At 35.1% G+C, this 15000-nt stretch overlaps 2 protein-coding genes across 2 annotated transcripts in view; one reads left to right on the top strand and one right to left on the bottom strand.

The window, feature by feature from the left end:
- Positions 1-11956, bottom strand: part of lrp1ba (low density lipoprotein receptor-related protein 1Ba) — a 228690-nt gene extending 216734 nt beyond the window's left edge. Inside the window, exon 1 of the mRNA XM_079889543.1 lies at positions 11771-11956. Coding sequence (XP_079745669.1) covers positions 11771-11855 — 85 coding nt within the window. The 5' untranslated portion in view covers positions 11856-11956. The remainder of the gene's footprint in view (positions 1-11770) is intronic.
- A 57-nt stretch (positions 11957-12013) lies between these two features.
- Positions 12014-15000, top strand: part of gtpbp1l (GTP binding protein 1, like) — a 17453-nt gene continuing 14466 nt past the window's right edge. The window contains exon 1 of the mRNA XM_079889546.1: positions 12014-12060. The gene's annotated coding sequence lies outside the window, so the exon portion shown is untranslated. The remainder of the gene's footprint in view (positions 12061-15000) is intronic.

The raw sequence follows: 15000 nt of genomic DNA, 5'->3' as shown, positions 1-15000 counted from the left end.
GCTAAAATAAGCACTTTTCGGCCCTTGACAGTTACCAGGTCTGAGAGATTCAACAAACACAAACACAAACACAAACACCGTCCTGTCAGTTCGCAAGGACATTAGCAGTAGCACAAACCTCTCGCTCATCGATCCTGCGCTCCGGCCAGCGTAAACAGCCGATCGATGGCGCGTTATGAATGTGCTATTTATCAGATTAAGCCTAAAGGGAGTTTTAGGATGATAATATCTATCACTTTTGTCTCGAACCCCTCCGAGACGGATTATGGCTCTTCACTTAATATGTACGGCGGAACAATAGAAAAACACAGGGAGTCTGAAAAGAACTTGCGGTTCAAGCAGGAAAACAAACAAGTGGAGGGTCTCAACTAGTGGTTGAACTGGTGGTTTAGGCTGGAAATGCAAAGGTCAGATGGTTTGATCCCTGGTGGAGACTGGAACTAATGTTACTGAGAGAATATTCTCACAGGTGTATCTCTGAGCAAGATACTTCACCTCAGGGCCTATTATTATTATATTATATTATATTATATTATATTATATTATATTATATTACAAAAGTTTTTGTTTACATAAACATACATTTATAAATATTATATATATATATATATATATATATATATATATATATATATATATATATATATATATATATATATATATATATATATTTGTGTGTGTGCGTGCATGTCTGTGTATATATACAGCAGTGTTGGGTGTAACGCGTTACAAAGTAACGCGTTACTGTAATAATATTACTTTTTTCAGTAACTGGTAGTGCAAGGCATTACTCGTCTGAAAATAGTAATATTATTACAGTTTTCCCGAGCTAGTTACTTGCGTTACATTTGCCAGTAGCACCTTCATCACACACAAGGCACACAACACAGAGAACAGAAGGGAAGGGGAGGAGGGCGTGAATGGAACGGTGATTGGTCTGGGTTTGGCACGAGGTATCATTTACCATCACCGATTGGTCGACACGCGGCAGTTAAGGCCAATCAGGGATGACTTCCCTAATGAATATTCATGAGTCTTCCCCTACCATCCTGGGAAAAAAAATATAGCGCCCCGGTATATCAGCCCCAACACTGATATACAGTATATACATACACACACATTCACACAAATATATATATATATAAAATATACACACACACATATTATGTAAACAAAAACATTTATGTTAGATGTGATTAATCGATTAATCACGATTAATCGATTTGAAAGTTCTAATTATATTATATTATTATGATAAAAACCTAAAAAAGTATACAAGTATTGTCATTAAACTGCTCTAACCAACTAACTAACTAACTAAACTACACTAAATCACTAACTCACTAACTAACTAACAGTATGTGCATGACAGATTTAAAGTAAAAGATTGGATAAAATAAAATAAATACAATTGCATACAAGTGAATTACATTAAATTTCTATAAATAAACAAACAAACAAACTAACTAACTAACTAACTAACTAAAATAAAACAAACTAAACTAAACTAAACTAAACTAAAATAAAATAAACAACTAAAATAAAATAAAATAAAATAAAATAAAATAAAATAAAATAAAATAAAATAAAATAAAATAAAATAGAGACTAATTCTAGACCCGGCTGCCAGATGTGTAGAATAGCGAATTTGTTGCAGTGTAAGATATATGTATAGCCCATATAAAGAATTATGATGCTATCATTTCTTTATATATTCCATATAAATACATTTCCTGTTAAAACTACCCGAATATTGCTAAAATAGGAAATGGCTTGATATACATTTCTAAAACTCAGATATAAAACCACAGTGATGTTATGTTCTGATATTCAACTGAAGGATCCCAGCAGGTCAAACATGTCCGGTAAGCTTGTTAGAGGATCAGCAAGGTAATATAAGCATGTCATGGGGGCGTACAGTGAGAATTTGTGTTCAGTTTCGGTCTGTGTACAGAAGCCTCATTACACAATGCAACCGCTAGAGATGACAGGCTGTACAGGTAAAAACAATACAGTGTTTGTCACAGAAATACTGTCAGGGCAAAAGTACAGAGCCAGGTTCCGGCACAACATTCACTGGTAAAAACACATCAGCTGAATGTGGTACTGATTCTGACACTGATGAAAATAATTCTCAGGTCATCCACCTGTTTGTTTTAACTGAATGACAGTTCACAGTACATGCACTAATGTGCAAGAAATACAGTGATACATCACTGTCATAATTCTGCGCGTCAGTGAGTAGAAACTGAACGACACAGGAAAGGTAATTATTGAGCTTAATGGTTTTTTCAAGGCACCTGATTCAAACTCAAAACTGTCCGTCACCAAAAAAACATCAACGAGAATCCCTCTTAGAAACAAGAAGAAAACAAACTTTTTTTTATATAGTAAAATGCATACAGAACATCAATTTATTAGTTTGTTTGTTTGGAAATTGCCCCATTGAAATGGAACAATTTATGTTGTTTAGCTCATGTTTTCTGAATAAGGCCCAATGACTTATTTATTTATATAAGTTCATATGATAAATATATTAAATAATAATAATAATAATAAATAAATAAATAATAAAAAATAAATAAATAATAAAAATAAATAAATAATAATAAATATATATATATATATATATATATATATATAGAGAGAGAGAGAGAGAGAGAGAGAGAGAGAGAGAGAGAGAGAGAGAGAGAGAGAGAGTATACAGGTCCATGGCATTAAATTGCTCTAAACAAACAAACAAACAAACAAACAAACACATGTTAACAGCATATAAGTGCATATTACATTATTAAAATTAAATTAAATTAAATTCCATGGCTCATGTTGCTCAAACCATCTAATTAACAATTTAAATAAATATCTAAATAAATAGAGTATATGACAGTATATAAATAAAAATAACAAAATAAAATTATGAAAATGACTTTTGCAGCTAGTTAGTGAATAATAAATATGTTAGCACTCAAATAGCATGTGCACAATTGAATATTTTATCACTCAAATAGCATGTGCACAATTGAATATTTTATCACTCAAATAGCATGTGCTCAATTGAATATTTTCTCACTCAAATAACATGTGCACAATTGACTACACTGCTAAAGTAACTAGTGATTCCTAAAAGATGTGCCTTTTTTACTTTGAGATATTGCCCTCTACAATACAAAGTATTGCTTTGTAATTTGGCACGAGCGTGCGCTGCAGACGTCGTTGGGAATCTATAACCGAGTCTATTAAGTGTTTATAGGATTTATAGCCCCTTGGTTTATAGTCAATAGAGCTGTGTCTTTATTAGTCGGGCTGAGTTGTTGTTTTGGCCTCTGCTACATGAAAGATTTACCACAGAAAAAAACCACCGAACCGCATTCAGAGAGCAGAGCGTGGGACTGTCAGGCCATTTTAACCTGCCTGGATTCAGACTCATTCACACCTACTCGCATAAGAAAAACATTTGAAGTTATTAAATGCATGCTGGGGTTTTTGTCAAATTTCCATCATGTGAAACCTGCAGAATATTGAATCTCTAACCCGTCTATAAAATTATGTCTAAATTAAGACTGAAATCTGCTCCATTGTGCTGATGTGGAGTCAGTAAATCAATGTTAATTGTGTGAATTTTTTTTTTTTTTTTTTTTTTTTTTCTCATTTAACCAGCCAGGCAACTCTCCCTGAAGACCTTTGAATCTCATACTCACTGCACCTTCATCGTCTAAATATATATTTAATGTAATATTTCAACCTCACTTGACAGCATTGTTCTGATTGAGAAATCAAGGAATAGAACTTACAAAATACATTATTTCATAGTTTAATGTGCAGATCGCCTGGTTTCACAGACAAGGCTTAAGCTAGTCCCAGACTGAAATGCATGTTTGAGCCGTTTTAACTGAAAGCAACTTGCACTGACAAATCTTAAAACATGCCAGTGTCATTGTTTTATCTCAAAATGCACAATAGGATTGGGTTTTGTTTCTAGGGCACATTTATAAAATGTTTAAGTCTAATCCTGGCTTAATCTAAACCCTGTCTGTAAAACCAGGCCTATAATAAGACATTCGTAAGTTGACTTAAAAATTTTTAAAAAAGTGTAAAAAATGAAACACTTTCCAAAAATGTTGTTTGCGCAATCTAACATTCTGTCTTCAGTCTAAAAATGTGCGTCTGACAACATAAACTATGATAAAACTATCGTAAAAAATACATTAAATGCAGTCTGTATTTAGTGTGCACAATATTTCGAACTGAAAGTCTTAAATTCCATTAGTTATCAATTATAAATTGCAGCAATTCTCTCGAATCTACACATTTGAACTGACATGTAACGTTAGCACTATATACAGCATTCATACGTTGATTTAAAAAAAATTGAATAAATGAAACACTTTGAAAATTAAACGCACAATGTTGTTTGCGCCATCCAATTCCAATCCAGTGTGTACAACAATATAAAATACGATAAAACTATCATAAGACAACAATGCGCTATATTTTGATCTTAAAGTCAAGTTACGTCAATTATGACACCGCGATTCTCAATTCTACACATTTGAACCGTAATGTTACATTGACACTAAGTAGCCTTCAGCATTCATAGACTTAAAAAAAAGTGTAAAAATTTTGTTTTTCGCATTCAACATCCCATCTTCAGTCAATAAACAAATGTGTACGACACCGTAAACTACAATAAAACTATCGTAAAACTACAATAAATGCAGTCTGTATTTAGTGTACACAATATTACGAACTGAAAGTCTTAAATTCCATTAGTTATCAGTTATAAATATATATATAAATTCTCTTGAATCTACATATTTGAACTGACATGTAATGTTAGCACTATAAGTACGGCATTCATAAGTTGATTTAAAAAAAAATGAATAAATGAAACACTTTGAAAATGTGATGACATGATGCTGTTTGCGCAATCCAATTCCAATCCAAGGTGTATGACAATATAAAATACGATAAAACTATCATAAGACAACAATGCGCTATATTTTGATCTTAAAGTCAAGTCACGTCAATTATGACACCGCGATTCTCAATTCTACACATTTTAACCGTAATGTGACACTAAATAGCCTTCAGCATTCATAGACTTAAAAAAAAAAGTGTAAAAATGTTGTTTTTCGCATTCAACATCCTATCTTCAGTCAATAAACAAATGTGTACGACAACGTAAACTACAATAAAACTATCGTAAAACTACAATAAATGCAGCCTGTACAAAGTGTGCGCTATATTCCGAGCTGAAAGTTTTAAGTTTAAGCAATTACCAGTTATAAATTACACAGCGATTCTCCATTCTACACATATGAACTAGCATGCAACACTCACTTGCAAACCAACTGAGAACCAAATGGCACAACAAAACATTCCAACGCACTTTAAAAGTGTCGAAAACCAATGGCATTGGAATTGTTTTGAGAACCAATGGCATTTTGGCATCAATAGGCATATTTACACACACAATAATATGCTAATTATCAAAAATACTAAACTCAACAATACAAGAAAAACATTTTACATCAATTATAAATTACAATCACAAATAATGAGTTTATCCTTCAGTTTTGAAGTCAAAACATAAACGGATATGCACTTAATGCAACAACAAAAAAATGACAAAGAAACCATCAATTTTGTGCAAGACTGTGCATGTAAACAAAATTTTTAATCTGAACCCATTTACAAGGAAGGTTTTCAATCGTTTCCTCACACAAAGCTATCATATGACTCGGAATATTGTGCAAAACTCATATGGACCAGTTTTTTAGGTCATTTTATGGAGCTTTTATGGAGTCGCTATATGAAAAAGAACAGTGTGAACATTGTTCAAAAGTTCTCCGTTTTTGTTCTACAGACAAAAATAACAACATGCGGGTTTGGAATGACATGAGATAGAATATATAATAACAGAGATTGAATTTTTGGCTGAACCAATTCTTTGATGTTAATGATGTCATTTGAACGGTTACGAAACTAAATGTGTGTCTGCGCGCATTAACGGCTGCTTACGAGTGTGTTTGTGTGCATCTGTGTCTGTGCAGACGTAGTGACAGTACTGATCTGAATTTAAAAGACCCCCTGTTGTTCTTCACCGAAGTTAAAAGCGTCACATCAGAGCGCTTTCGCCTTTGAGAAACATCAGGCCTATAGGTGCTTCATACGGGTTTAGACCACGCCGCCTCTCCTGAAAACATCTGCTTTCATTTCATCACATCGAAATTTAAGGCATATTTGACAGCGTAAGGTATCAGACCAGAGAAAGTAAGGTATGCTATCAAGTGTAATTGAATGCGTCAGAGCGGTGTGCGAGTGTGGGAGTCAAATGTAAATGCAGGGATGGAAGTAGGACTGTGTGTCCTTTGATTTTTGCAGCTCTTGTAGTCTCTGGCCTGCTTTGCCTTCCACACTTTATTCTATACATTCAGATGAAGTCCAAAGGGCACAAACAAAGGCAGAAATGCGTTCAAGGGAGCACGACAACAACAAATGCGCTCTGATATACACTGGTCTCCATCCCTCCATCCCCAACAAGCCCAAATTGCCACACTGAAAACAACAAATTAAAGTACAATATGTCAAGTGCAACAGTGACATGTTTGTGACTCCAAAGTCACTTGGCGCCCAACGCGGGGCAGAAACCTTCAGAGTAATAATTGATTTATCAGACGTAGGACAATTTCAGCACATAAGACAGCAGAAAACCTCTTTCTCTGAGCTGTTCTTATGACAGATGTCTACAAGAGATATAAAAGTAAACTGTGCTGTTTTATATCTAGATATTTACACCACAAAACCGGTCAAGAACGTTGACAATACGTGTTTTATTTTGCCATTATGACATTATTTGTATTATTATTGCATGTCCTTGAATTGTCATTAGGAAAATGCAAATCTCATTCTCGTAAAAAAAACACTCAATAAAATTTCTAAGTACAATCAACTTGGATGTTTAAGTCATATCAACTTAAATTACATTAAACGCACTTAAAAATGAGTTGAATCTTGCATAAGTCATAAAAAAGTAATGTAAAAACATAACTTGATCATATATTTTTTACAGTGGATGTATTTGTTGTTGTACTGCCTTCATTTTATGCATTTTTTACAAAAAAATATCACATAAATGGATCTAGATATAGATTCTAGACTCTAGATTTCAAGATTTAGACTAATTAGCCATTGCTTATGCAGACAGCTGTATGATACGCCATTAAAGATATTTGAATTTCTAATTACAGCAAGTTTAAAGGATACAGAAATGTGATGGACTTAACTTAGGCGCCAGAAATACGACCATAAATATCAATTAGGCAATAGCCGTGAAAACTTAGTGAAGTACATAATCCCGATGCATGGAGATGCCCATGAGCGGCGAGTTAAAACTGCCGTCGCTCTCCATGAATCTCGAGGATCAAAGACACTCTCTGTGATAAAGGGAGAAATTTTTACTCTCGCTAATGGGTTAGAAACACAACTGCAACCATCTCCAAGACTACAACCATCCATTAGCATCGAAACCGAAGGTTCATTCGCCAGTCATGTGCCAAGTAATGATTTCCTTTGCAAACAGAAACATGAGCATTTGCAGTAATGAATTGGCACTTTCCACAAAAATGGTACAAATAGGGCCTGAAACTCTTAAAAATGTTTTTTTTCTCTCTCTCAACATTTCCCCCCAACTGTTTTAACCATGTTACCAATGTTTCAGACATGTATTCAAACAAAATATTGATAAAAAAATACAATGTAATGGATTTATACCAATGTATTGGATTTATACCAATGTATTAAATAATAATAATAATAATAAATCAACAGGATGAATAACAGGGTGGCAAATTTAGCTAAAATTAAGCGGTTACTTAGTAAGAGACCAAAATAGACCAAAAGTTGATTTCATGGGAACCAATGAATTAAAGATTTTCTTTCTTTTTTTTCTTACAACAACTTCGGTAACAGAGTTGAATGGGTGAGCTTTACAAATGCAGTAAACACATTTTTGTAAAAGCTGTGTGCAACTAACAGCTAAACTATAGCTATTTTTCATACTAGGTGAATTCTATGCTACATAATACTCTAATAACAAAAGTAAAAATGCCTGTTCATGCCAAGGACAGCTAATTAGTTCTAATACAGTCATAGTTAACTATAAAGTTATTGTTGTTGGTGTGATCGTGCCTTGATATAATAGTTCACACAAATAAAAAACACGGGATTGTGCGTCAAATGCTTTCGAAAATAATAATAACGGGACACCAAAAGTTTTATCATTATTAATATTTTATTTCGTTTAATGTTTTATTTAGGAGTAAAAGCCAATGTAGCCTAGAACTTGTAACTAGCAATTTCGAAGAAAACGAGACACGAATGGTTCTTGGCAGAGAAGTCACTGGAGGGGACAGTGCTCCGTTAACATCGGAATGGTTTTTATGTCAAACTGACGTAACGAACTGGAGGTCAAGAAGTGAGCCTGGAATTCATTCGTATGTCTTAAATAAAAACGATAATGTTAAATTATGCATGGCCGTTTTAGGAACGGGAAACTACAGATATTCTAAAAGAAACAGTGATAAATTAGACAGAAACCATGAAGAGGGAATACTCAAGCCGTAAGCATCAGGCATAGCCTTCAGCAGATTCATGAACGGGCTGAAGAACACCCTTCAAGAGTCGGCAGCTGAATCGACTGACAGTGTATACACACATACATACATGTATTTTTTCCCACACACATCAATATCACACTGCAAGGTAACATGTATGTATGTATGCATGAATGCATGCATGTAACATTGCATGCAGTTGGATCTGTCAGATGCTTTATTAGAAAAAGGGTTTTACACTTTATTACTCCAAACACATATTTCGGAACAATGCGGTCTAATGTTGCAGCTGTATTGGAGCTTTGAACCATCTATTGTGAAAAACACTGAACACCATATCCTAATGATAAATACTCAGTCCTGACCCTGAGGCACATGTGGGAACAATGTGTTCTCTAAAACAAGTTCTCGAAGTTCACACGAAATGGCGGTCATTTTAAGATCTGTTTAATGAAGCTAAACACCCAAAACCTAATGAGCAATATTTAAAATAAGGATCATTTCACTCCAATAAAGGATTATAAAACCAAGACCCAACTGCAATAACTAGATCCACGCTGCCAAAACAGAAACCAAGCATGAGAGGGGAACATTTCTCAAGCCAGTACGTCTTTCACAACTGAATCATGAGTCAAGTCTTAAGCCAATATGAAAATTGCAGCGTTGACTTTCAACAAAGGCCTATCCCAGGAAAACAGCATTAATAACCAGCCCGGCAGTCCAGATTGCTATCATCCGCATGCATGAACCCAAAATCCTCATTCTTTACATAAATTTAAGCCTTTTTAACCAGAGATTGTTTCCAGATTCACACAGAGTGCCAAAATTACCACCTGAACCACAACGCCACCTGATTCCATTTATTATAAATCTAGTTCATGTCTGCCATGTTGCAAAATTGCATCCAAACAATAAAGCAGTTTGGCTGAACAAACTCTTACAAAACAAGCACTATGATATGAAGGTCACATAACTCTACAATCACATTATCAAATGGAACGCAAACTCGGTTCAGCTCTTGCTTTCAAGTGGAAATTCTGGTCCAGTGTTAATAATATGACATATTTCTATTAGACAGATTGATACATCACCCAAAAGGAAATATCTAGCCAACATTACACTGGTAGAGACACATTTACCACACTAAGTATTCAGTCTACAGGCCATTAGTGTTTTCGGTTCGCAGTAATGGAGCCCTTAGGGAGCTGCACTTGTTGCGCTGGTTGATTTGTTTATGGTAACCACATTTTGTCAACAGTTTATTGAATGTCTGCTCAATAAACTTGGTAACACCATCCCTTTGTACCAAACCCCACATGAAATGTTTATTTCAACATGGACAGTAAATCCATTTTCATTTACAAGTCAACCCTAATGCTCTGTTGAGATTTGTATGTATAAAAATACAGTTAAAAAGCATTATTCAGATATTATTAACCCTTTGTTGTATCATAAATTAGGCTAGATTTGTCAATTAACTTCAGAAGGAAATCAATTTATTATTTTTCATAGAGGACATTTGAAGGATATCATCAGGAATACGGGTTTAAATCGGAAAAGTGAGATCCGTGTAAAAATGCAGTCCAGATATTATTGAAGCATTAACCCTTTATTGGATCACAAATTCGGTAAAATTGTGTCCAAAATGTTGCCATTTGTCAATTGGAGAAACTTATTTGGACGTTTGAATGATATAATCAAGAATAAAGTAAATCTGATATTTAATGTTAAAAAGTGAGATTGATACGTATAAAAATGCAGTCCAAAACCGATATTCAGATACTGATGAAGCATTAACCCTTTGATGGATAACAAATTAGGCAAACCTTTTGTCAATTAGAGAAACTTAGTATTTTTCATGGGGGACGTTTAAAGGATATGATCAAAAATACGGTATAAATCTGATATTTAATGTTAAAAAGTGAGATCTGGGTAATGCAGTCCCAAAAGCAATATTCAGATATTACTGAAGCACCTTTGTTGGATCACAAATTATGCAAAATTTTGTCAGTTAGAGAAACTTAGCAGATGGAAATCAAATTATGATAATTTTTTTTCATGGAGGACATTTGAAGTATAAATCTGCATTTTACAATCTGTTGGAACAGCCTTGAACATCTTCAAACTGAGAATGATGGTTAATCAAATATCAAGTCGAGGTAATTGTGGGTTTGGTTGCCAGTTTGAGGTGGTGATGCCTTTTAGTGATGAATCATTCAGTTACATTTGCTATTAACCTAATAAACCGTTGTGCTGTAAATGCAACCCTGCCATTTATACCGAGTTCTGTGTGCGCATCTGATGGATCAGTACAAAACACTGCATTATTATTCCTAATAAAACACAAAGATGGCACTGCATTTAAAAGCCATCAGGGAGTCAGAGTTTAGCAGACAATCTCAGCCAGATGCTTTTATTAAAAAAATGACACTCATACCAGAGTTAAACCATAATCTATTGCAAATAAACAACTTTATATCCTCTACAAACTACTTTATATCGCTCAGCTCATTCAAATGTGGATGCAGTTCTGGTCCTGGATGATCCCACCGCATGTTCCCTTTATCCGACACACCCAGTTCAGGTCTTGAAACTTCTACTAAGGATCTGATTGAATAAATCAAGTATTTTAAGTAAGGTAGACATCCAAAAGGTGCATTTTTGGGGTTCTCCAGAAACCTGAACTGCAAGAACTTTTATATTCTCCAAAGAAACAAAGTCCTCAAGAGCCTGAAAGATGGTTCTTAAAAAAGAGGGTGTTGAGAACCTTTTTAAAGAGTCTAAGTTCAAAAGATATCTAAACAGATGTACTTTTACAACTTAAACAATTAGTTTAAAAACATTTTCTTCTACTTCAACTTCTGAGAAAGTATATGCTTAACTGACTATTTATTGATTTAGTCAGCAAAGCGCTCTTTCTCTTTTACAAATGGCAAGTTATGTAATTATAGTAGGTAAAATAGAGTCTATAAGCGTTAGATAGATAGATAGATAGATAGATAGATAGATAGATAGATAGATAGATAGATAGATAGATAGATAGATAGATAGATAGATAGATACTTCCTAACGTACAAAAGTTTTATACCAATAGATAATGCATATTTCTGCACTAGCCTAGATGCGTTAATAAAGTAGAGTTTGAAATGCCTTACCTTGCTCAGCTCCAGCCACTGTCAGCGTTTTAACCAGCAGAATTAATCCCGACATGCTCAGAAATGCCAAAATAAAGTCGGACATCGTGGCTGGATGTAGTCCCGAGCAGATCCGTTCTCCGCCAGCGCCGATGATGATGATGATGCCCAAGTTGAGTGAAACCGGTCTGACGCCCCGCAGCGCAGCTCCTCCCGCAGGTGTGCGCGCGCGCGCGCGTGTGTGTGTGCGTGCGTGTGTGTGACTGTACGGACAACACGGACTGCTTGCGCCTCCGTTTGAGGATAACGAGGTAGGATGGGAGAGAGAGGGAAAGGGAGGGAGGGAGGGAGGTAGGATGGGAGAGAGAGGGAAAGACGGGGATAGGACAACGGTAGGGGTGAGAGAGAGAGAGAGAGAGAGAGAGAGAGAGAGAGAGAGAGAGACCTATCACAATACTGAATAATGAAAAATGAGAGACAGACAGACAGACAGACAGACAGACAGATAGACAGACAGATAGATAGATAGATAGATAGATAGATAGATAGATAGATAGATAGATAGATAGATAGATAGATAGATGACTAAAGGAAATAAATTGTATATGTATGCGTCTAATATATATATATATATATATATATATATATAGAGAGAGAGAGAGAGAGAGAGAGAGAGAGAGAGAGAGAGAGAGAGAGAGAATCCAGAATTTAAAGGATGAGGAAGGAAACCGTACAGAAAGGAGGAAGCACAGGAAGGAAGGACATTGGATGCAAAGACATCAGATGAAAAAAAGAAAAGAAAGAAAGAGAAGGTATGGATTGATGATGGAAAGAAGGAAAGAAGAAAGCAGAGTGGACAAAAAGAAGGAAGGCAGGTAACAAAGAGAATAGAGACAGACAGAGCAAATGATATAGAACAAAACAATAGACAGAACATAAGAAGAACAATAGATAAAATGATAGAATGAACAAACGGACGATAGACAGACAGAACAATAGAACATTACGACAGACCAACGCTATCTCACGACCAATTCGTACGAGTGATAAAAAAGTGGCTATAATTCGTACGAATTTGTACGATTTGTCTAAACCCACGTGATGGGTAGGTTTAGGGGCGGGGTCAGGGGTAGGTCATTCGTATGAATTCATACGAATTGGGCAGTTCGTAAAATATGTACGATTTAGCAAAAATAGTACGAATTCGTACGAGTGAGGTCGTATGAATTCGTACGAATTAGCCACCTCGTAGAATTCGTACGAATTGCCGTGAGATCAGGCTGCAGACAGACAGTTTTAGACCATTGGAGAGAGGACAAAGAGAGTAAAGTGAGGACATTTTGGCCGGTCCTCACTTTCTGAGACCCCTTTAAAGGCCTGTTTGAGGGTCAAGACTTGGTTTTAGGGATAAGGTTATAATGAGGTTAAGGGTAGGTTTAGGGTAAGGGTCCGGGTTAGGCACTTAGTTGTGATGGGTAAGGTTAGGGTAAGCGGCTAGAGATTGCATTGTGTCAATGAATGTCCTCATAAAGATAGATGTATGTGAGTGTGTGTCTGTGTGTGTGTGTGTGTGAATGAGAAAGACAGTTCTGAAATCATTGTTTTATATAACTCATAACATAAATCTAGAGATTGCCCACTAAGACTAGAGGTAACAGCGCAATGTACAAGAAACTCCCAACACATCCAAGCCACACAGAAGCACTGTTCCAACTGTGATAAAAGAGAGCACCTCCGTCAGTCTGTCGTTCTCTGTGGGGGTCTCTGGAGCCCACAGGTTTAGGTGTATCGATTTCAACTCCAGGCGCTAAAAACAAACAAACTATAAAATACTACACCATGAAGTCCCGCGCCAAGAAAACAATGAGCATCGGCGCGAGAAGCCTGTTGCTTTATATCCATGCGAGGACCAGCAGGGACCAGAGAAACCAAAGCTAATGTAACTCGATGAAATCTGATTCCATCAATCTGATTCAGGAACATGTTTCTGGCAGCTAGCTGATCTGGCGGCGGTTCTTTGATGCCTTTATCAGGGTTTCACAAGATGGAACAAAAAGTACAGGCACTAAAGTCCCGCGATTATTGGTTTCTTGCACCATTATCCTTACAGAAGAAACAGAGGCCAAGTCCTCTGCCTTTTCATGCGGATGAATTCATTCCCACCACTCAAAAGGGACAAAGACAAACGCAGTGATTCAATAAACTCGCGTTTTAATGCAGTTTCGCCATGTTTGTCCTCAGATCTAAGCAGGTGTCCTTGGCGCCACAGAACGCGTGAAACATCCAGCTCTCGCGCCTTATGCTAACGCGAAAACATCTGCAATTCATGAGCTTTCAGATGTGGAAACGCGGCGAACTTTGGTTTTCTGTTTCAAAAACATTTGGCATGAGGTATTGAAAATTAGATTTTTAGGAAGTGAGCGGCCGTGTCTGCGCGAAACTCTTTGTTTTGATTTTATGGGACTTGATCTGACAACGTTTTCCTGGAATTTCCCATGATGCACTGCGGCGATTTTGTTCAACAATTTTCCTAGATTTAACAAGTCTGAGAATCTTTTGAACGACATTTTATGTTCGTTAAGACAACGCGTGAAGCTGCTAAACATAAATGCATATATTCGCCTAGATGTGAGCGAGCTGCCAAATATGAACGTGTTTATATTGGCGTAAAATATTCTTATATCAGTAACACAAGCTTCTTGTCAGTGTTATTGCAAAAACTGTAAATAATTTTGTTTAACAAAACGTTTATCAAAACGTAAAAACTGTCTCTACATATGAAACAACCTTCCTGTTTTGCTGACATCATCAAGAACTCTTTATTTTTTAGCCCCTTCCTTCCAAATTCCCATATAAATGGAGATGACCTTCAAAATCCAATCAATTCCCTTTTTTTTTTTTTGTATTTGAAATTAATTACTGTATTGTAAAAACATTACTATATTATTATTAGTAGTAGTAGTAGTAAAAATAACAATAATAGCTAAAAATAAATATAACAATAAAACTAAATAATATTAATAATATCAATTATTATTTTTAATATAAGAAATAAATAGAGAAAATAGTTAAATTAATAATAATAAGTATAAATTTAATATAGTAATAATAATTTCTTAAAACAGCTAAAAATAAACATTAATAATAATAATAACTATTATTGTTAATATAAAGTAGTTAATAATAATTATAATAGTTTTTATTATTATTAATATTATTATTAATAGCTAATAATAAATATTATTATTAAT

This window comes from Squalius cephalus (genome assembly GCF_949319135.1).
Source record: "Squalius cephalus genome assembly, chromosome: 13".
In the NCBI taxonomy this organism is placed as follows: Eukaryota; Metazoa; Chordata; class Actinopteri; order Cypriniformes; family Leuciscidae; genus Squalius; species Squalius cephalus.
This window is presented reverse-complemented; position numbering and strand designations above follow the sequence as displayed.